The sequence below is a fragment of the Octopus bimaculoides genome, chromosome 1 (assembly GCF_046866305.1).
Source record: "Octopus bimaculoides isolate indiv1 chromosome 1, ASM4686630v1, whole genome shotgun sequence".
Lineage (NCBI taxonomy): Eukaryota > Metazoa > Mollusca > Cephalopoda > Octopoda > Octopodidae > Octopus > Octopus bimaculoides.
The window spans coordinates 55,950,020-55,972,565 of record NC_142928.1 but is presented as its reverse complement, the minus strand read 5'-3'; the positions used below and the strand labels follow the sequence as shown (position 1 = coordinate 55,972,565).

The 22,546-nt window shown below is 34.6% G+C and overlaps 1 protein-coding gene across 1 annotated transcript in view; it reads right to left on the bottom strand.

Moving 5' to 3' along the window:
• Positions 1-21,907, bottom strand: part of LOC106883884 (protein phosphatase 1H) — a 32,228-nt gene extending 10,321 nt beyond the window's left edge. The window contains exons 1-8 of the mRNA XM_014935023.3: positions 20,829-21,907; positions 8,222-8,390; positions 5,709-5,804; positions 5,455-5,574; positions 3,623-3,735; positions 3,271-3,355; positions 2,415-2,533; positions 1,382-1,445 (exon numbers count right to left, since the gene is read on the bottom strand). Coding sequence (XP_014790509.1) covers positions 1,382-1,445; positions 2,415-2,533; positions 3,271-3,355; positions 3,623-3,735; positions 5,455-5,574; positions 5,709-5,804; positions 8,222-8,390; positions 20,829-21,139 — 1,077 coding nt within the window. The 5' untranslated portion in view covers positions 21,140-21,907. The remainder of the gene's footprint in view (positions 1-1,381; positions 1,446-2,414; positions 2,534-3,270; positions 3,356-3,622; positions 3,736-5,454; positions 5,575-5,708; positions 5,805-8,221; positions 8,391-20,828) is intronic.
• Positions 21,908-22,546: the final 639 nt, after the last annotated feature.

The window sequence follows — 22,546 nt, the reverse complement described above, 5'->3', positions numbered from 1 at the left end:
GACTTCTACCTTAATAGGTATAATATTAAATATTTGAATAAAAGAAGGGTAAAAATACTGCTTGTCAAAAATGAAAGTGAAAGCTTAAAAAAACCACCAATCCTATGATAAATACACACGAGCAATGCAATGAACACTTTAAAACCACCTCATTACTGCTGTTTTTAAGAGCAATAATGCTTTCATATAGTTACTTTTTTATTGTTTACGATAGTTTTCTCTTTAAACGGAGTGGGACGTTTAAAGTTCGAGATGCACATGAGTTGACATAGTGAATATTTTGGAAATAAATGTTACTATCTCCAACTGAAGATTGCAAAGCATGTTTTCTCATGCACAGCATGAAATCAAAAGGTCACAGATGCTAGGCCTTTTTAAATATAATAGTACCTTTACTGGGTCACCATCTTAATATTCATTTCACTTTAACACATTATGTTGTTAAAAATTAACTGCTATGATTTTAACATAATTAATATAAGACAGCTACTGACATGACTTGAACTTTATACCTTAAGTTATGTACTGCAATTTCTTTCTGCTTTTTTAACTACAGTTTTTTTAATCTCCTTAATATAAGACTAACTCACTAATGCCAAGTAACTAATGACTTACAAGAGATAAAATAATACAGATAAAAGTGCAGAGATAAATTAGAAGAGATGGGATAGCAGCTGCTCTAAAGTATAATCAGTAATCAGGCATGTGATAGATACACAGTTCAAGTTTCAGCAGTGGACCTGCAGCCCTTTTCTTGAACTGATAGCATTTAATATCATCATTTTGTCCGGCCCAGTTAAGAGTAGCCTTCATGCATCAGGTGATATATGCTTGAGAAGACCTGTTGAGTCAAGTAAAACTAACATTGTAGCTGTGGCCAGTGCCCCCTGCTGGTGGCACATAAAAAGCACCATCTGAACATGGCCAATGCCAGTACCCACTGACTGGCTCTCATGTCGGTGGCACGTAAAAAGCACCATCAGAACATGACCAATGTCAGTATTCACTGACAGGTGCCTGTGCCAGTGGCACATAACAAGATCTATCTGAACGTGATCACTGCCAGGCCCGCCTGACTGGCTCCTGTGCCGGTGGCACATAAAAAACACCCACTACACTCTTGGAGTGGTTGGCGTTAGGAAGGGCATCCTGCTGTAGAAACATTGCCCGATCAGATTAGAGCCTTGTGCAGCCACTGACTCTCCAGACCTCAGTCAAACCATTCAACCCATGCCAGCATGGAAAACGGATGTTAAACGATGATGATGATGATTTTAGTAAGCTAGAAAATTTAGAGAATACGAAGCACAAAAATCTAAAAAAACTTGCACATTTTTGAAATGTCTTACACTAAGAGCTGAAGAAATTCTTCTCTACTTACCTGTTTTCCATCTCCACATATTAATGGTGGTTTAATATCATCACATGTAATAACCTTAGGGCTCCTAAAAAATAAAACAACCTCATTAAATAAGTGATGAATCATTCAGGTGAAAATGTTTTAGATTAGTCTTATGCCAACTTCCCTGTACAACTGGTTTCTACAGTTTTGATCAAGAATACTGTTCTCATTCACAGTTGCACTTTTTTCTGCACTGTTTACTTGTTTTCAGTAATTTACCCTAGTTGTTCATCTTACAATTCTTTTTTGGAAACAATTTCATAGCTCTTTAGGTTTCAACTGCTACAGTAATGCAATATAATAATTTTCATGTTAAACCAATGGGAGATCTTGTATGCAGTTGCAAACCTGCAAAATATAGTTAGCCAAAATTTCATTCAACTATCATTAAAAAAAAGGTTACACTGGCCAATGTAATACTTCGTATTCATTAAAGCAAAATGACCATGACCATACATATGGACACAGGCCCACATATATAATTAAAAAGTTTGCTTCACAATCATGTGGTACTGGATTCAATTCCAGTGTGGTACTTTGAGTAAATGTCTTTTACCACAATCTCAGGTTGACTAAAGTAGTGAATGAATTTGACAAGGTGGAAACTGAAAAGAAGCCCATTGCATGGACTGTATCAGAGGAGCTGTGGTTTCTCTTTTCTTTTTCTCCCACTGGTCTTGACATCCCTGCAAAGATCATGAGCACAGTCCTTCTTTCTCTATTCAAAAGCAAAAAACAAGTAGCTCTATGCTACTGTAGGTGGTATTTCTTTTTAATGTGGCAAATTTACATATTGTTGAAGTAATTGTTCTTACAATAGGATATCATGATGTAGAAACTTGTTTGTGAGCAAGTCAAGCTAAAGGAGGGAGAGTTCTCTTGCCCAGCATAAACACTAACATTTCACTTTATGAGCATGTGATCAGAAGTTATTCATGTTAATCTCATAACCAGTATCTGCCACTGTGTTATTTACATACAAATATAACTAAATAAATGAAAATCTACTCACCATCCTTTCATATAACCTGTTCGGCGTAATACTTGTTTTCCTAGATCCTTTTTCCATATATTTCTAGAAAACTGTGATGGTGAGAATTCTTTTTGAAGTAAACTGGGGTTATCTAAAGCCTGGAAAACAAATATGATTAGATCTTAAAAATACCATTCTATTGAATTTTATAAATACTTGAAAATTTAACTGAAGAAAACTAGTTTAAAATTGGGAAACATTTATATTATTAATCAACATCAAGTGATGTGTTGTATTTGGTAGACTGTCTAGACTTCATTAAATGTAGTTTGTAACCTTTATGTTTTAGTTTCAAGTCCTGCCAGAGACCAAATTTAGTTTGCATGCTTTCCTAAGCTCAATAACTAAGCTACAAATATTTTCCTGTTCTTGATTTTCAAACTGATTATTTCTCTATCAAAAAATCATCCCAATTTTCAGCTAAATGAAATCAATATAGTGAACCTATAATATCTAAGTAAAGAATACTGTTGCGACTTTCCATTTCATAAATAATTTTTTCTTTGTATTTAAATAAAAATATCTTACATAATAATATCCTACCATACAATAACAATATCAAGATGTCCAGTCATTTAGATAATTTAAGTTGCAGGATCAACTAGAATCAATTAAGTATTATTTCTCCATAAAATAAAATTTTTCATAAAGTGTTAGGTTTGACAATAAATAATTATTGTACACATATAGCTTCTTCCCATATCTACATATACCAAACAGAGTCAGTCCAGTGTGATTGCTTTTACAACAACCAAGATTTATGTACAAAACAAATAAAAAAGTAAATTAAAAAACAATAACATCAAAGATAAAAATAAAAAGTGTAGTTCCATACCAGTTGCTGAATCCTTTGTCTCTCAGTATCTGGAGTAAACTCCTGTGACATACACACAATGTCATTCTTTCTAATTATAACTGCCCTTTAAAGAGAAAACCAAGAAGGGCAAATGCTGCTATTTCAAGATTAAAGTATGTTGCAAGTACAGAATGACAAGAAATATTTCAAAAAGTGAGTAAGCAATTTTCACATGGGTGCTATTTGGCTCAATCATATTATATATTAAAATATATTAAAAGATTAATTGAAGAATTAAAGTATAACCACTCTAAGTTTATGATCACTCACTCACTCACTCACTCATGCACGCCTGCTTCTTGTGCTGTAATATACTACAAAAACCAATTACCTGCTATCTCCTGCTTGGGCTACATAAAGCTTATCATCTAATAACACAGACACCAGTGCAGTGCAGCCACCAGCATTAGGACACAAATGTCTTTCTTGGTATATTAAGTCATCCTAGGAAAAACAAAAAGATGTTTTTTTTTAATGGTCCCAAACTAAACAATAGACATAATGAAATTAGACATAATTCTCGAAGAACAATACAAACAATAACATGCTTCTTGTTCAGTAAGCCAATATTGAGCCAACTTTTCATGTTTCGAAGTGGTATATGGACAGAAGCCCTCAAATTGTAATCTACAATCATCAGTCACTCTTCTACCACACTCCCACTCCCACTCCATTTTTTTTTCTCCTCCACCTTCATACCCTGCTCCTTGTTCTATTTCCCCTTTTGGTTATGTTACCTTGAATGAACAGAAACAATGTAGTCAAACCATCCAACCTATACCAGCATGGAAAGCGGACGTATTATGATGATGATGATGATGATGATTATATATATATATATATCTATACTATATATAAAACAGAGATGTGTGTGTAATCGCTTTTCACGTGAAATCGACTTCACCAAATGCTTCCATACTTGTAATGCATGAATAATTTGACCTCGGATAAATGTTAGGCTCTTCATTTGATTTTTTTAATTAAAAATAAATAATATTGCTTTATATTTAAGATTCACTTCTTTAAAAAGGTTCCTCAATGTCAACTTCCGGTATTGACGTAACAACGGCAAAAAGCTTCACTCTCTATTTTGTGTGTGACTGTGTGTGTTCGTGTGTATGATAGAGAGAGAGAGAGTAAATACTACATAAACACCGCTCTCTCACACACATACACACGCACACACACACCCCTTGACTCACTCACACTCTGTCTCTTACAAACACACATACATAAATGTATACAAACATATTTACAAAGACACATGTGTGTATGAGCGCGCGTGCGTGTTTGTAAGACACAGAGTGTGAGTGAGTCAAGGGCTGTGTTGTCATATGCATACATCCAAAGATGTATGTATATTTAAGCATGTACATATACATGACAACAAACCTCTCTCTCTCACTCACACTCTGTCTCTTACAAACACACACATACATAAATGTATACAAAAATATTTACAAAGACACATGTGTGTATGCGCGCGCGCGTGCTCCGGTATTGACGTAACAACGACAAAAAGCTTCACTCTCTATTTTGTGTGTGACTGTGAATGTTCGTGTGTATGAGAGAGAGAGAGAGAGAGTAAATACTACATACACACCGCTCTCTCACTCTGTCTCACACACATACACACGCACCCCTTGACTCACTCACACACTGTCTCTTACAAACACACACATACATAAATGTATACAAACATATTTACAAAGACACGTGTGTATGCACGCGCGCGCGTGGGGTTTCCACAATCGCCATTTATTTCAATTACTCTTGTGAGGATATTCACGTAAATCAGATTTTCATTTAATCCCCATTTTAATTTTCGTAAAAGTTTCCAAGTACCAATGAGGCTTTTTGGCACATCTTCAATTTTCCTCATTCATGAGAGGCGCCCAGCCATCATTCATCTGAGAGTCCATCTACAGAATGTCCTCTCAATTTATATGAGAAACACCATATTTTGCCATTTTTTCTTCAAGTATATAAGCAACAATTTCATTCCCGAGCAACGCTGGGTGCCTCTGCTAGTATATATATATATATATATATATATATATATATATATATATATATATATATATATATATATATAAAGTTTTCTTAATAATTCATAAATTATGAATAAGCTAATGGGTCAATAAACTTCAAAACAATGCTTACCATTTCAAAGAAGGTAGTCTCAAGGGCACCAATTATAAGATCATTAATTGTGATGTTATGATACGAAGAGTGGACTTTCTTTGACAGCATGCCTAAATCAAGTAACTTAGTTAAATGTTTCTGGCAAAAAATAAAGAAAGAAATTCATTAACAATGGCAGCAACATTGTTAATAATTTTACATTATATAATTTGTTAAAATTAATATAACCTGAATTAAGCATATTGAATTTCAAAGTTTGACAATATACTTACCATGAGATATATATGGAGATTTTGGGATGCCATGACAGCAGTTCCATATCCACCATGTCCATCAAATATTCCAAAGTAGGTAAATTCTAATTTGTTCTACAATATCAGAAGATCTAGTTTTAGTTCCAACATAAACAGTAAGAGCTCTGGCAAGCATTTTCACTGATTGATTTTTTTTTAATTCACAAATAACTGAAATAGCTTAGATGGAGAAAATAATACTGAAAGCAATATATCTAATTAAATTTTTAAAATGTACTGATTAATAAGGTCTAACAAAAACAAGACAATTACAATAAATAGATTAAGCAGACAGCCTACATGAGCAACCATAGAAGCCACCAAAAGAGCAGTAGATATAGAAACAGTACTGAGATATATATTTCAAATTCTAAGGACAACCTGGCCTTTTACCCTTCTGGTGTCAATAAAATATGTTGCAGTCAAGCACCAGAATCAATTACATTGCCCATGTATTCTCTTAAAATTTTTGGTCTTGTGTTAAAGCTATAAATCAATTTATATGAGAAACACCATTGACTGAGATAATGCAACACTATTTAATAGGATAAAAGGTTTGTACATTCTGTTTGGCAATAAAACATTTATGTCAGTTTTACAATTTGATCCAAATCCGAACTATAGCTCATGTGTAACAGTTTATTCCTTGTTAAACTCCACAATGAAAAGAGTCTATCATAAAATAGATAGCCTACCAACATTCGAGCCACTAAGAGGTCAGATAAACTGCTAGTAACAACAGCTAAACTTTCTTCAAACTATCTCTACTGTTTTAGAAAAGGACACACTCACTGGATGATGGGTAAAAAATGAGATGGTCATGACTATAATGCATTTGATCATAGGTTTGCTCATTTGGGTCTTAGTGGGATAAAAACAATTTTTAATTTTGAGTGATTCAACAATAATTATTATGCAGCTATACAGAGAGTTTACTGGCCTACTGAACAATGTATAGTTTATATCTTTTCACCATCCAGCAGTGCCTTGCTTAGTTTATAGTTAGTGACCTGACTGAGATCATAGAATGAAGATACAAATGGCTTGTTACATTTAATGCTTCCAAGACAATCCTAGTATTTTCTCAGTGTCATTGAGAAATTATTGATCTTTTCTTGAGTAGGACTAATTTGAGATATGACTCTTATGTTATGTCTGTTGCCAAGGTGGTGGGTAAAATGGAAGGCTTGTTCTACTATTCAAAATATGTTCCAAACACCTACAGCTTTACTGTATATCTACAAAAGACAGATCCACACAATAATGAAGTACTGTTCATATATTTGGACAGTTTCCTCCAAACACGTACAGTCCATGTTTGATAGATTGCTGATTCAGATGAATAAGCTAGCAGGTGATGAACTCTTTTCATCATTAAAACTACCCTATCATTGACTGAATATCACAAGATTAGCCCTTTTCTACTGATACTTCCATAGGTGTTCAGAGGAGCTACTTTTCTTGGTCCTGCCAGTCGGAGAAACTCAGTTTTCTAAATTTAGCAAATCACATTTGCACTTCTTGAATATTACATCAGTATATTGCAAATTCTATGCATATAGCTTTTTCCTCCAGAACAACATTGTTTTCCTTGATCTCTTTGAGTTAACAATACCTTGTCTAATATTGGTGATTGCCTTCATTTTAATATTAGCTGTTCCTTTCTAACTCTCTCATTACATTTATATTTTTTTATTGCCATCAGTTTTTGTTTGTTATCATTCCATTGTATTTCATCTTCTATCATTTATTTCACTGCTATTTTTGTTATCTCAGATATACATGTGCACCCCTTTCCTCTAAACCTTTGTGCTGATGGGCCTTGCTTGATTTCAAGGAGAGAGAGGGAGAGAGAGAGAGAGAGAGAGAGAGAGAGAGAGAGAGAGAGAGAGAGAGAGAGAGAGAGAGTAGAAACATACTACTGGAGAGAATGCATGAAACATACTACTGGAGAGAATGCAGTGATGGATAAAAGTAAGTAGCTCAGACTTAATGATTGTGTCATATGTTATATATAACATATAAAGTGAAGGTCTGAAATTGACAACTAAGAAGAGTTATATTTAAGATATAACATATGACACAGGTATTAAGACCTAGAAATAAATAACAGTAGGTTTTTGCTGTAGATTTACAGAAAGTAAACTAGAAAAATTTGAAACCAAGAGAGAGTATCTGTAAATATGGTTAGAATTCCAAAATTAGCAGGGCTGTATGATCCTGTTCATTGTTTAGTAATTTATGTATAATCATATTTGAACAGTTAAGGATAACCAAATAATCTATAGAGATCTTTAATATCAATGATATAAATTTCTCAGAAATGACATAAGAGAAATAAGCAAAATTTAATTTTACATACCTATGTGATGCATTTAATAACAAACTTTTAAAGTGAAACTCAAAATTTCTGCTCCATATTCCAAACTAAATAGTTTAGTTGAAATCCTGTCATTTTAAAGTGTAAAGCTTTCAAAATGTAAAACACTAACCTTTGACTCTTCTGCAGCAGTGCTATTTTTCTCAGAATTATTGGCTCCATTTCTCTCTATAGAATTGCACGAAGGGTTGGTCGGAACCATGTTAATATGTCGAGAAATGACACAGCGAACTGCCACAGCCTGATCTTCATTGTTGAGTGATTTACCAGCATTTATTACTCTGAAATTAAGCATATCGAAACAGCTTTATAAAATGGAAAATTCCAACATTGTTACTGTTATTTTACACAGTTACCACTCATTAAGCCAATATCATTGGAATCTGTGGAATACCAGATACCAGTGGTTAGATTTGTACATAAGTTTACTCTCAACAGTTGACTACTTCATCCCACATTTAAAATACTTTGTAAATCAGTACAAGCTAATTCATAAAAGAAAAAGAAACACTAAATGAAAAGCAAATAAAATTTTAATGCAGAAAGACTAAAACATAAATACAGGTACAATAAATCTGATGGCTTAAGTAAGAAAATTCATCACAGCTATTTTCAAAACGAAGATCTGAAATTGACAACTAAGCGGAGTTATATATCAGGATCACCATCTTTATCTTCAAAGGTAACTGGAACATCAGGAATTGGTGATGATGATGTAGCACATCTGGGTAAGCAGAAGTTAATGGCACCAGAGTTTCAAATGCTGACTCTTCTGTTGCATACTTTTGTGCTATTTTTCTGAGCATACTTTTCAAACAAAACTGTTTCATATAGTTTGGTCTTACTTTGATTAGTCTGCAGTGTATAAGTGTTCATTATTTATTATTCATTTCTAAACTGTATTGTTCCAGACCATTTACTACTCCTGCTATCAAGTGAATTAACCAACCAATTATTTCTGTTAAATCTTTCTAATTTTCTTCATGCTACTGTTTTAAATTAAGAAAGACATATTAGGAAAATGTAGTTGTAGATACACTCTCTGTGAAAAAGAGAGGATAGTCATGGTTGGAATGCCTTAGATAATAGGTATGCTAGATCAAAGCTAACCTGGAGCTAAACAACAACTCAGCTGAGACTTTGGCCACTCATTTATTTCTTATAATTTTATCACGTAACTAAGGTTCGAAATACCTAGAGTGTCAATGAAAGGGTTGTCTGAGGAGAGTTGATTTCAACTAATTTGAGCAGTGACTTGTAGTACCATAGATTGGAGGACTGTGATGAAGTTTATTTCAGTTGTTATAGTATTAAGTAGTTGAGAGACAGTTTATTCTAGACAGGAACAATGAGCTATCACAAGTTTTGTCACTGGAGATTTGGATAACATCACACTTGTTAGCTATAGAAAGAGCTTCACCTCTTCTAGAACTGAAATGAATTTGCAAGTGGTGGTGAGAGAAAAAAAAGCAAGCCTTAAGGAACACCTAGCACACTAAATTCCTTACTGAACCCTATTATTAACAAGTTTGATAAGGAATTTAATGTGCCAGGTGTCACTTTGCTGAGAGTGTCCTTCTACATGGCTTCAACAACTCTAATAAGCCATTATTAGGAAAAAAGAAACCGTTGTCATTGTCATTATCATCATTGTTTTTGTTAATAATAAGTGTAGGAGTGGCTGTGTGGTAAGTAGCTTGCTTACGAACCACATGGTTCCGGCTTCAGTCCGACTGTGTGGCACCTTGGGCAAGTGTCTTCTACTATAGCCTCGGGCCGACCAAAGCCTTGTGAGTGGATTTGGTGGATGGAAACTAAAAGAAGCCTGTCGTATATATGTATATATATATATATGTATGTGTGTGTCTATGTTTGTCCCCCCCAACATCGCTTGACAACTGATGCTGGTGTGTTTACGTCCCTGTAACTTAGCAGTTCGGCAAAAGAGACAGACAGAATAAGTACTAGGCTTACAAAGAATAAGTCCTGGGGTCGAATTACTTGACTAAAGGCGGTGCTCCAGCATGGCCACAGTCAAATGACTGAAACAAGTAAAAGAGTAATATCAGCAATAATGTTGCAGAAATTGCAGAGACTAAAAGACAATTAAATAGGCATATGGTATTTAGTAACATCATAGACTGTTTAAAACCCACTGAGGTTAACATTGCCTTTCATCCTTTCAGGGTTGGTAAGTAAGTACCAAGTCCTAAGTACCAGTCAAGTGCTAGGGTCAATGGAAGTTGATAACATCATTTCTTCAAAATTAATGACTGTGCTAAAGTTAGAAATTATTTTTTACAGTAGAAACATTAAAGCCTTGATGATGTCTTGTAACATTTAGTTACAACCTTTTACATTGTAAGTTTAAATTTTGTCAGCATTGAATGTAGCTCTCATCCCATCAGCCAACAACATAAGCAGCAGTCAAATATCAAATTAACCCTACTGTGCTTTCTCTGAGCATGTGACAATTTTAGACAATGGTGAGGTGATAAGGGCTTTCCATTTCCTTTTCTTTATAAGTTTTCATTACAAAGAAAGAAATCGTCATAAGTATCAACAATGAGTGTTATTACAGAAGAAATAAAATTATTTTTTTTAGAGATGAAAGTAGTGATTAAGATGAAAAAAAACCCTGATAAAAATAATAAATTTCACACACTGACATCCAAAATTTGATTATTAGGACTACTAGAAAGAAAATATGGAAAGACGTTATCAGTATGTTCAAGTGTCATCTGTATGAGGTAGAGATGATTTCAATTTGATTAGAGTCTGAGCATTTGTATAAGTACACATGCACACACACATACATACATATAATTTGATGAAGGGATTAAGAGGCTTTAATCCTCATATAGATAACAAATTAGTGCAGATGTGAACCTCAACTCTAGTTTGGTATACCAGATCATATTTAGGGTTAGATAACAATAATATTTAACCCATAAGTTTCATATTTATAAGTAGTGAACAAAGAGAAGTTGTGATGTTCATGTCTTTTTGAGATATATTAACATCTTAAAAATAAAACTATAATAGGAATTTCTTAATAACCAGGTCACGGATGTCATTTACAGAGAACTAATTGTATTGTAGCACAATGTTATGTAGTCATAACTGCTCTTAAGTCCCTATTGAGTAGTAGAGTGGATATTGTTGGTTCAGTACCAGTATGTAGTTCATGTACATACATCATAATCATAAAGTTAGATACATGTAAATTAACATTAAGAGATTAATTCTTAATTTCTTGGAACTATCTCCCTCTTTCTATGAGTGTTGCTAAAAACTTCAGCAGTGAAAAAGTTCAATTAAGAATTGTTTGATATAGCATTCAGTACAACATCCCCTTAATTTATCTCTCTTCTATTACTCTGCCTTTGCTGCTGTTACCACCACCATCATTATCATTTAGCATCCATCCTCTTTTCCATGCTTGCATGAGTTAGACTTCTTGAGACAGATCTTATATCATCAGATGTTCTTCTGATCATCAATCCTCAGTTGTTTGCGAGTACTGTAATATTTTTCTTAGTTCTTCAGATAATGAATAGCTCAATGGCTGAATATGTCTTTATGGAAAATTGTAAACAAATAACACTATTTGTGCAAAAAGTGACTTTGTTTTGAATCAGGCACACACATGTCAAAAGAAGGAGAAGACACAAACATACATTCACATATGACAAGCTTCTTTCAGTTTCCATTGACCAATTTCACTCACAAGACATTGGCCAACCTGTGGCTATAGTAAATGACATCAGTCAAAAGTACCCATGCAGTGAGAATGAATCCTAAACCTTGTTATTTTAAAGTAAACTTCTTAAACCCGTAGCCCTGCCTGCATTTATATCTTGTGTTCACTCATCATGGCTCTGCCCTCTAACTCTTTTCTCTCATTGTACTTTCCCCACAGCTTATCTACCCCCTCTGGCTTATTTCTATGACACTATTCAAACCTTTTCTTTCTTTGAACGATCCCTTTCAGTTTCTTCACCTATTTCTGTTTCATATTTCCTACCTCTTGTGGGTCACAAACAAATACAAGCTTAGTTCCTGGCATGAATAAGACCACCAAAAAACGGCAATATGAAAGGGGTTCAAAACAACAAACATATTGCATCATCTGTTGCAGGGATTAACAAGGGATACATTTGGATCTCAGGTAAAGGAATCTGTTAGAAAAGCATACTGCAATTTCCACCCAATGTTGCTATAACAAGCAATAAGACTGCAACTTCTTCTAGGTGTGACATGGCAGCACAAACGATGTGTTCCCTGGAATCCTGAAGCAGGTCCAGGAGGAGACAACATGAGGAATTGGGATGTCACAACCATTACAGGCGAAGAGCAGGAACCAGCAGAGGAGGCCAAATGCTATTGGCTAGATATAGCCAATGTCTCCTCTACAAAGTTCCATGGCTCTGGTACCATAAATTTCAGATGGAGGGTGAAAACTCCACTAATTAGGTATGATACCAAATATGTTAGCACAGGCAAGATTGAGAATACTCACAAGCCTCCAGCTGTATTATGAAGTGGATTCACCAGGTGGATGCTTAGGCTGAAGGAATGCCTGCTGTGTCTGTTGCAAGACCAAATACAAATTCTTCCTTGTTAAGGACTTACAGGTGCTTCATTCTGTGTGTGCCAGAAATCTTCTATATTCTGCTGAGGAAGTCAAAAGAATGATCTTTACATGCTGCACATGTGCTGAGATAAAACCAAGGTTTTATAATCCAATACCTGCTCATGTGATAAAGGCTACTCAGATATTTGAGAAACTAGGCCTTGTTTCTAAGTGACCTCTCCTCTCAACTACAAAACAAAACAAAAAGAAAAGAAAGAAAAAAAGAGAAAGCTATTTGCTGACCATTGTGGATGAATTCTCAAAGTTCTTTGCTCTCCCATGTGCAGATATGATTACCAACACTATTATAAAATGTTTATCTATCCAATCTTGTACCTAAACCAGCAGCATCCGAGTCTCCCAAATAAATGATACCTCAAGATGATGCTTCTACACTCATGAACAGATGGTTCTTCTGAAACAGACCATCAAGAGGTGGTGAGTAGAGATGATGAACCCCCTTTGACATCTACCTACTCTACTTTGCTTTCTTGTTATTTCACTCCTTTCACTTAAAGGACTATATATTATAATATATATATAGCCCCTGCCGGTGGCATGTGAAAAGCACCTTTCAAGCATTGGGCCTCACTGAAGCAAAGTGGCTGATGCTGGTGACATGTGAAAAGCTCAATTCAAGTGTTGGGCTTCATGGAGGCAATGACCAAGACCTTTGACATTATGTCATGCTTGAGAAGACCTATCAAGCCAAGTAAAATCGCAGTCATGGCAGATACCGGTGTCACGCAAATGGCACCCATGCCAGTGGCATGTAAAAGCACCCATTATACTCTCAGAGTGGTTGGCATTAGGAAAGACATCCAGCCATAGAAACCATACCAAATCAGACAGGAGTCTAGTGCAGCCAACCCATATCAGCATTGGATAATGGACGCTAAATGATGATGATGATTATGTGTATGTTTGTTATTAATGTTTCTTAATTTAGCTATCAATACTGGCTGACACGTAATGGAGTTTAATTTGAAAATGTGGGGATAAATGAATTATAATCAGCTGTTATAGAACTAAAGTTGCATCCTGTGTTTGTTGTACTACTGTGAATCATCCCTATTTCAGTTTGTATCAAGCACTACATGTTTTGTTTAATGGTGAATAAAACTCAAGAAAGGTAAGCTAGTTGTAATTTATGTCAGAGTAAGAAAAAAATCAGAAGGATATTATCTCTGCTGGCAATAAAGAAATTACTTGTCTGAACGAAAGGCCAATAATATGGGTATGAAAGGTAGTGAAACATGGGCATTGAATGTGTAGGATATGTGAAAGCTGGAATGAAATGATAGGAGAAAGGATGTATAATGTTAGAGTATGAATGTTCTATAGTTTTTAGACAATTATAGCCTACAAAAAAAATCTTATTAAATTCAAATTCATTGCTAGAGGTTGAAAGAGAGAAGCTTGTGATTTTAATAGAGATAATATTTCTCTTAACTTTTCTCTCTGATTTACAGTTCAATAAAATTTGTTTAGTCACCCAAACAAATACAAATTAACAACAATTAAAATTGAGATATTATACCATCATTACTCCAAGTATTTGTAGTGTTACTCACTTTCAACACAATTTTAAATTTTGTTATAGTGTATAAGTTAATAGAGCCATAATATATTTAACAAAAATGAGATTTATAAATACTAAAGTTTTCATATTTAAATGCTTGTAGTATAAAATTTAATATTTATTCTAAAACTTTAAGTTATGTTTGACAAAGCCATTTGGTTATAGGATAGAAATAACAATGAGTATAAAAATAATAAATGGAATACAATTAATGAATAAAATAAGAAAACTATGAGACAAAGAGATAAAAAAAAAAGAAAAATAGAAACAGAAAGAAAGGAAAGAATACAGAAAATTTTAAAAAAGAGAATTAAGAAAGTAAAACAGAGACAGAGAGGCATAGTTGTGATAAAGAGGAATGAAAGGTATATGGCATATTATTACTTTAAAACAATCAAAATCCTACAGAATAACAATAAAAAAAAAATCAAGAGTGGAAATTAAAGAATACCACAATAACATTACACAATCAATCTGTTTTAACAACTGGGCCAGTTATACAGATGCGTCACATTCAGACAATGGGGTAGGACCTTTAAAAATAATAATAATACACATATGAGCTTCAGATTACATCATGATTTCACAATATTTGAGGGAGTGTGTGGCAGGGTATAGCGTCTTTAGATTCTGTTAAAGAAATACCATGAGAAAAAGATTTTTTTTACCAACAGTTCATTCAAACCTAAAACTATTTCAGTCAAGAAAAAGTAGGTGGATTTAAAAAAAGATTTGTGAGTAATCTTCTGAAATGAAATAATTATTTATCAGAAAATAATAAACATGTAATAATTATTTGGATACCCAGCCATACAGATATTAAAGGAAAGAGGAAAGCAGTTGAATTAGCTAAAGTGGGAGCATAAAAAGTACTAATAGATATAAGACTGCATTCCAAATCTACCATGAGTTAAGCCATTCGGTACAAACATAATAAGTAAAGGGTGGGAAAAATATCAGAAAGACCTAAAAAATGAACTACTGAACTTTAATCCTTCATTATCGCAGCCAGATCTATTAAAATATCAGTTTCTGAGTAAGGTTAACAAATATTTTGTTGGTTTTGTAGTGAAGCTTCTCTCTCTCTTTCTGTTATATATACATGAATGTGAACGTAGCAGATAACAGCTAGCCTTCGGCTGCATATTTGACCCTGTTGTGTCTACCACTCTGATTGGTTGGTATTGGTGCATTTTGTCTCTTGTTCTATTTTGCGCCAGGGTGCAACCCAACCAATCGCCGCCTTCAGTAAGGTCACGTGGCACAGTTTTCTGAACCCCGAATGCTAACATGACTTTCTCCATGCTGTTTGTGAAATGCTTCACCAAGGTTAACAGTGAATACAACCTGCAAGAACTCCTGTACCAAGTAACCGGCAACAGCATTAAAGCCTCAACTTCTTACACAACATGTGTCTTTCTTCGGCTCTGCCTTGACGCCACGACTTCTTGGTACAGCACTTCAACCATTAGATACGAACTGGTATTTCCCATCCTTGTGCCTGGACTTTCTTCTAATGTCCTTATAGACTCTTTTCTATGCTCTGTATCTCTTGCATTCGCATACACATATTTGTATACACACACACTTTGTTTACACGACAGCCTGTCTAATATTATGTTTTATTATGTCGCACTCACACACACACATGGACATTCAAGTTGACAACCAATGAAACCTTTCTCTTATACCTTTTTACCGGTTGTGTCTCTCTCTTTTTCTTGGCACTTAACTCATTTTAACCTCATTTCATTTTTTGTTTATATATTTGTGCCGACCGTGTGATGCGCTAAAGGGGCCATTCCTTCGTCACCATCTCCTGGTTGCACAGTCGTTAGAGTTTCAAACAAATGGCTGCTCACATCATAGAAGAAGGGTGGGAGTTACCAGAATGAAACCAGAAAGAGATAAAACAGTGGTGATGAGGTGTTAGGGGTGAACCCTCAAGGTACAGGTGAGTAGAAGCATGTGTGAACAGAACAGATTGTATGGGTAGGTAGAGGTTGCAAGAGTGTATAGGTGAGTGTGAGAGAAATGGAGAATGGGTGAGAGGGTGAATATAATGACGGATAGGTGTTGAGGGATGATGAGTAGGGATAATAATTAGGGAAGATATGGAAGAGTAGGTGACAAGAATGCACATGTAGACCATTTAAAGATATAAACTTTGGAAATTCATCACTTATAAAAGCAGAACCATTAGCTAATACATAGTTGTTTGGAAGGTCATGTGTTGCAAAAACAGATCTAAGTTTTTCAACAGTTGCTAGAGAAGGGAAATTTCAATCCATCTAAAGTATCTACAACAATCAAAACCATCCTGCCAGAAATGGCCCTGTATAATATATATGTGGATGGATCTATAAACTCAAAGGCTGCTCCCAGAGGTGTATTGGAATACTGATCAGCATGTTGGCATACATCTGACATTCACTGCAACCTCTAACATGAGTTTCTATGTCCCTATTCATTTTTGGTCACTGAACATGGCATCTGACTAGTGCCTGCATCCTACTGACATCTGGATGTGTGTTCAAAAGTAAAGTTGACTGAGCACTATCTACCTTAGATTGAGAGGAATAATTACTCTGGCACCCCAAAGAAGGTAACCATCATAGCTAATTCAGAGTTGCATAATGAGGAGAGCAATGACAATGGCTGATTTGTTTATGTCTACAGATTCTTGTCATCCCATCCTCTTTTACAACTGGTATTACTGAAGAATCCCATTTTGAGTAATTTTCAGACTGACAAATACCTTCTTGCACTAATTTGTTGAGCCTGACTTAAATTCCTTCTTTTGGGGAATATGGAACAAGCCTAGCTTTGGAAAACACTGGTACAGCTTTGGAGTCAATATTCTTTAATGTACTTATAGCTTTACTGAGTACCCCACCATACTCATTTTTTTTTAGAACAACCAGTTTTTGTTGCATGACTATTTTTGCACTGTTTGTAGGTACAATGCTGAACAATTTCTCCCAGTTGAGTGTGTTATAACCAATTTTGACTCAGCAGAGCCTGGCTCTTTCCCAGGAGTGACCATAGGGAATGTCCTTTTTCTGACTTCAACAGTTCCTAGAGGAGTACAGTTTTCTCAGTGTGGGTGCAAAGTTTGATGGTAGTTGGCTGAATTTGTAATGGTCTGGTAATTCCTTGCAGTTGGGTAAGAGTAGTTTCATTAATAACCAACAAATACTCCAGTATCAACTTTTATGGGTAAGTAAATCCATTGACGCAAATGTTGGCAATCATGGGATCAGTATGGTGCTCCCTTACTTTATACATATAAATATCTGTTTGGCCGTTGAAAGTTGGCGACATGGTGGAATGATCATTTCAAAGTATATGGGTAGCATGGTTAGGTTTTGAGTGTTGCTCAGATCTTGCAACACATTTTAATGATGTGTCATGGGTTTTTATAGTAAAAACATTCCTTAACTTTGAACACACATACTAGGAATGCTGTTGGTTGCCCTTCAAACTTTGCTTAACTGATGTCAAGTGTTCTTGGTTTTGAATTATTGCTGATTTGACCATGATAGACTTCATGGTACTTTCACTGAAAAGTTGTAACTGGATTCTGTCATTTTCAATGCCACACACAAGATAGTTTAACATGTCATATAGAGTGGCATATACTCAGTTATTTGATGTAATGCCAACAGATACTTTCTGTAGTTTCCCTGGGTAAACTGTTGTGTTTATTGAATCTAAACCTTCCAATAACAGGGTTGGGTATGGATTACAGATGTTTAGTTATTGATTCGACTAGGTTTGTGTATGTATGGTCATGGAGTTTGGTTGGAACAATAAAATGCAGAACAAATTGTATGTGGGGGCATCATAGGCACTGAGAAGTATGGCTCTTTCTTTGCCTGCATCTTTAATAACATCACTATCAACACAAACTTAATTCAAAATTTTCACCATTAAATTCATTTATTTTAACATGTCTAAAAGTGAATGTCCTGGAACTGTCACAAACAAACTCCAGAATGTGTTTGTGATCAAATCAGTTCCTACTTATTCGGATGGCAAAAACCTCATCACCAATATTGTAGTTTCTAGATGAAGAGACACAACAGATTCATCTTTATGGCAAATGAACTCTTGCAAAAAGTTCGCCCACAATAAACCAAAACAATGTTTTATAGGCAGTGACATAAAAGGAAAAAGATTAATTCATGCTATGTGCAGTCTTTAGTAACTCTCTTAATGTGTGAGCATAACAACAATCACCTTGAATCTCTCTCTTTCTCTAATGACCACCAGTACAGCTTTCATAAAACAAGATTTACTAAAGATCCACTCTCCTATGATATGCACCAGTAGAATTTTTACCTTTGAAAACTTTGGTAAAAACAATGTTGCAGTCTTTGACATTAGAAAAGCTTTCATCTGTTTCTGGCAAACAAATCTCTTGGTAAAACAGTTCACCTATGGGTTTTATCCATCACCTTGGCATTGCTGCTGGTGCTGTCTCTGACCCCTCATTCTATCAATTCTGATGTGTTCCAGGACTGAGTTTTGTTCCTCATACACTTCCTCCCATACATTAATGACTTAATTGCTTTTAACTCAATGCCCACTCCTAAGGAAATGATTCAACACTTTATTCTTCAACCTTCTACACCCAAACATTATTCATATTCAATCTAGACATCTGACACCAAATCTATAATGCTCCACGAAAAGGGACCTTGAAAACAGCTTCCAATGGGGGTATTGCTAATCTTGTCTGCTTCAACTGCACAAAGTAACAATCGCTACACCAACCAACAAACTTTATCCCACTTCCCTAGTATAGGTTGATGCAAATGCTAGGCTCCAACATAACTAAGAATCTCTCTAGGTGAACACCCTCAACATAACCAAATCTGCAACTAAAAAACTGGTCAGAAAATACTTCAGTCCTCAGCAACTAAAATTCTCTATGAAGCGCAGGTCTACATTATTAGAGTACTGTTTCCACATGAGACAATGCTGTTGTTACACACACACAGACATCCTTGATTGCTTCTAAATAAATGCTCATCAACTGATTGGCATGGATTTACTCATTAACACTCCAACCTCTGGTCTACAGAATGTTATTTACTCTCTCTCTCCTTACTTTTTCTACTTTTTCTTTTAACTGTTACTAGAGCAGCGTCTGCTTACGAGTTGGCTTGTTCAATCACTCATCTCTCCTCCTCTCATGACCCATATTCTCCTCCCACCCCGTATTAACCACTACATCCAATATTTCCTCCCACTAGAATGTAGTACCTCTGGAATTCCTTGTTCATTTCTTTGAAATTTAAAATGATGTTGCTTTAATTCTTATAATAAAATGAAAATGTCATTTCACATGCAGTCAACATATTTATACTCTTATATTTATGTACTTGTTATCATTAAAAGTAAAACATTATGATGAAGGGAACGGGTACAATACCAAAACTTTCACTATCATATCGCTTTTCATGATATTAGAATGTGTAATGAGATGGATCTTCTTTAGAAAATTAAACAGCATTTCAGATTTTACCGAAATGTTCCTTTGGCATTTCTTATTACTTGCCTGACAAAGTTTTTCTCAATGTTTTTCAATCCAAATAATAATGACAATTGAAGTAAATATAAACGTATTTAATATATTTCGTTTGCCTTACACTTATGAATTTATTTAGTTTTCATTTATTAGTACATTTTCATACTTGAGAGACTGAAGCAATAGCATTTCAAATTTTTTCATTATTTTGTTTGGGTATTCTACAATAAAGCCGATTTGACTGTTATTTCTACCGATCATATAAAGACTTCTCTACATAGCTGATTCGTTTAATTTGTGGTTCAAAATAATATAATTTTTGTCGAAATTCGAGTACTTATTTTTATTTAAAAAAATATTTTCAAAACAAGATATCCGGCATGAGACGCAGGAACAGCGAAGAAAATATTAAATTAATAAATACAACGAATGTATTAATGTCATTGTCTGGCGCTCCTTAGTGTTTACTGTTTGGAACATCACTTCCGTCTATTTTAACGGGAAATTCAACATCATAGAAAGTTTGGTGGTGTTGTTTGTTATCGTGTACAGACATCAAACCGATATGAGTCCGAACCTAAATGATAAATACTTTTTCACACACACACACACACACACACACACACACACACATATATATATATATATATATATATATATATATATATACTCATACAAACGTATGCAAGGAGCTGTGTGTATGTGGAAATATGACGTTCAAACATCACCGAACTCTTGAAATGCAATCAAATATAGTCAAATGACTTGGCTTACTAACTTAACAACTGATTAATTAACAAATTATTCATGTTATAATTGTTAATTTCTTTGTTTTCACTTTTGTGATCAGAATGATATTCCTTTAGAAAGGTGTTCAATACGCTGAAGTAAATCAAAGTCTTGGTGAAATGATGTCTAATAAAAGTTGATAGAACTAGTTTGAAAAGAACACAAAAATTACTTACTCAGCATAGCCAGCCTTAATAGGAATCTTATTGATGTCATTAGGGATAACTGCTGGTCTTTTGGTTTGATCTCTTGACTGTTTTACCTGTTCAGAGTCCATAAAGAGAAATGTAGGTCGTGTGTAAGGGTAAGCAGTAGATTCTGCCGATGTATCCGATGTTCCGGAAAAAAGTTGTGAGGATGTCGAAGAACCATCATTTACTTCAGCTTCTGTTAGGCGCCGGGAACCATTTACGCGTTGAAAATTATCTGATTTGATTGAAGAAGTACCAAAAACACTACTAATAAGTTGACGAACTCTGCTGGACATGATCGGCCAAGTCGTCGAAAGATGGCCAGATGTTAAGCCAAGAGCTTTGAAGGCAGCTGATTTGTCAAATCTTTCTTCCAAATTACTGTCGTGTAGTCGTTAACGACTCCCTCAATTACACGCTCTGCCTCCCCTTCTCTCACAGATGACACTGTTAAACAGGATTTGGCCCGCTTACCACCTCATCTATAATTCCTCACACTTTTTCTTTTTCAAAATTCATGTAAGTCAGCTCATAACAAAAACACAGACAAGTTTTCGAAAAAAAGAATCATCGATTTTGTGAATGCTAAACTACTTTAGATATTTTTTGTGACAGTCAAGTGAAGAGAGATAAAACGGAAGAAAAGTTTAAAAACTTTGCCAAATTTTCACATTTTTCATTAAAAAACAGACACACAGACACAAAGCGTTAACTTCGAAGTCACTTAAGTCAAATCCTTGTCATCTGCCAAAGTCTTTGTTGTCATTTCTCCCTTTCCAATAATAAAACTATTTTCTAAATTTTGCTTTACTGTGTTTTATTCACACCAACTTTCATCAGCTTCATGGAAAAATTAGACAATGAAATTTATCGAAACAAAAACTGGAATAACTGTCAAATTACATGCAGTTCGTATTTAATAAAATGAGAGTTTTATAATTTCTGTTGTACTTATTTTTTTTAGCAATCGAAGTCGATTTTTAGCGTTATGAAAATAGAAAGACAAAACAACCGTTTCTCTTTTACGTTTCTTTTCTGCTTTGCCAGATGATGACTCATTCCATAAAGCAAAGACGTCAAAATTTTTGGGAAAATCCTTTATTCATAATTAGAATCAGTCGGCTTATATGGTATTTGTCATGCTTTTTAGTATCTCTAGCTTTCAACATTAAATTTTTTCATACTTAACACACACACAAACACACTAATACGTCGGATGTAAGGAGCCAACGAAGTTACTAACCGTGCTAGAAATAGCAGCCAAATCTCACCCAAAAATCACACCCTATTACCTTAAATAAAGGTTACACTAGATAACGTAAACCCTGATAGTTAAAAAAGAAAAAGTTGAATGGTCACAGCTGAAGCGCCTATAAACAGGTTTGGCATAGGATTAAACAACAAGAACAAAAACACCTTATCGAATATTTATAAACTTGTACAAGGAATTATATTTCTTACAATTAAAACAAAAGGTTGCCTTGACAATGAACATTTATCAGAACGTTTGTTTTATGCTATGCTGATACAGGACAGTAGTATTATTTGGGATGGGTATAGTATTAGATTTGTTCTCATGTCACATTGACAGTGATAAATGATGCTGCAGTACAATTTAAACTATTGTAATTGGGTCTTTAATTAAGAAATCTTCTTCAATTAACACACAGAGGGAAAAAATTATTTTCGGTTAAGTATAAAAG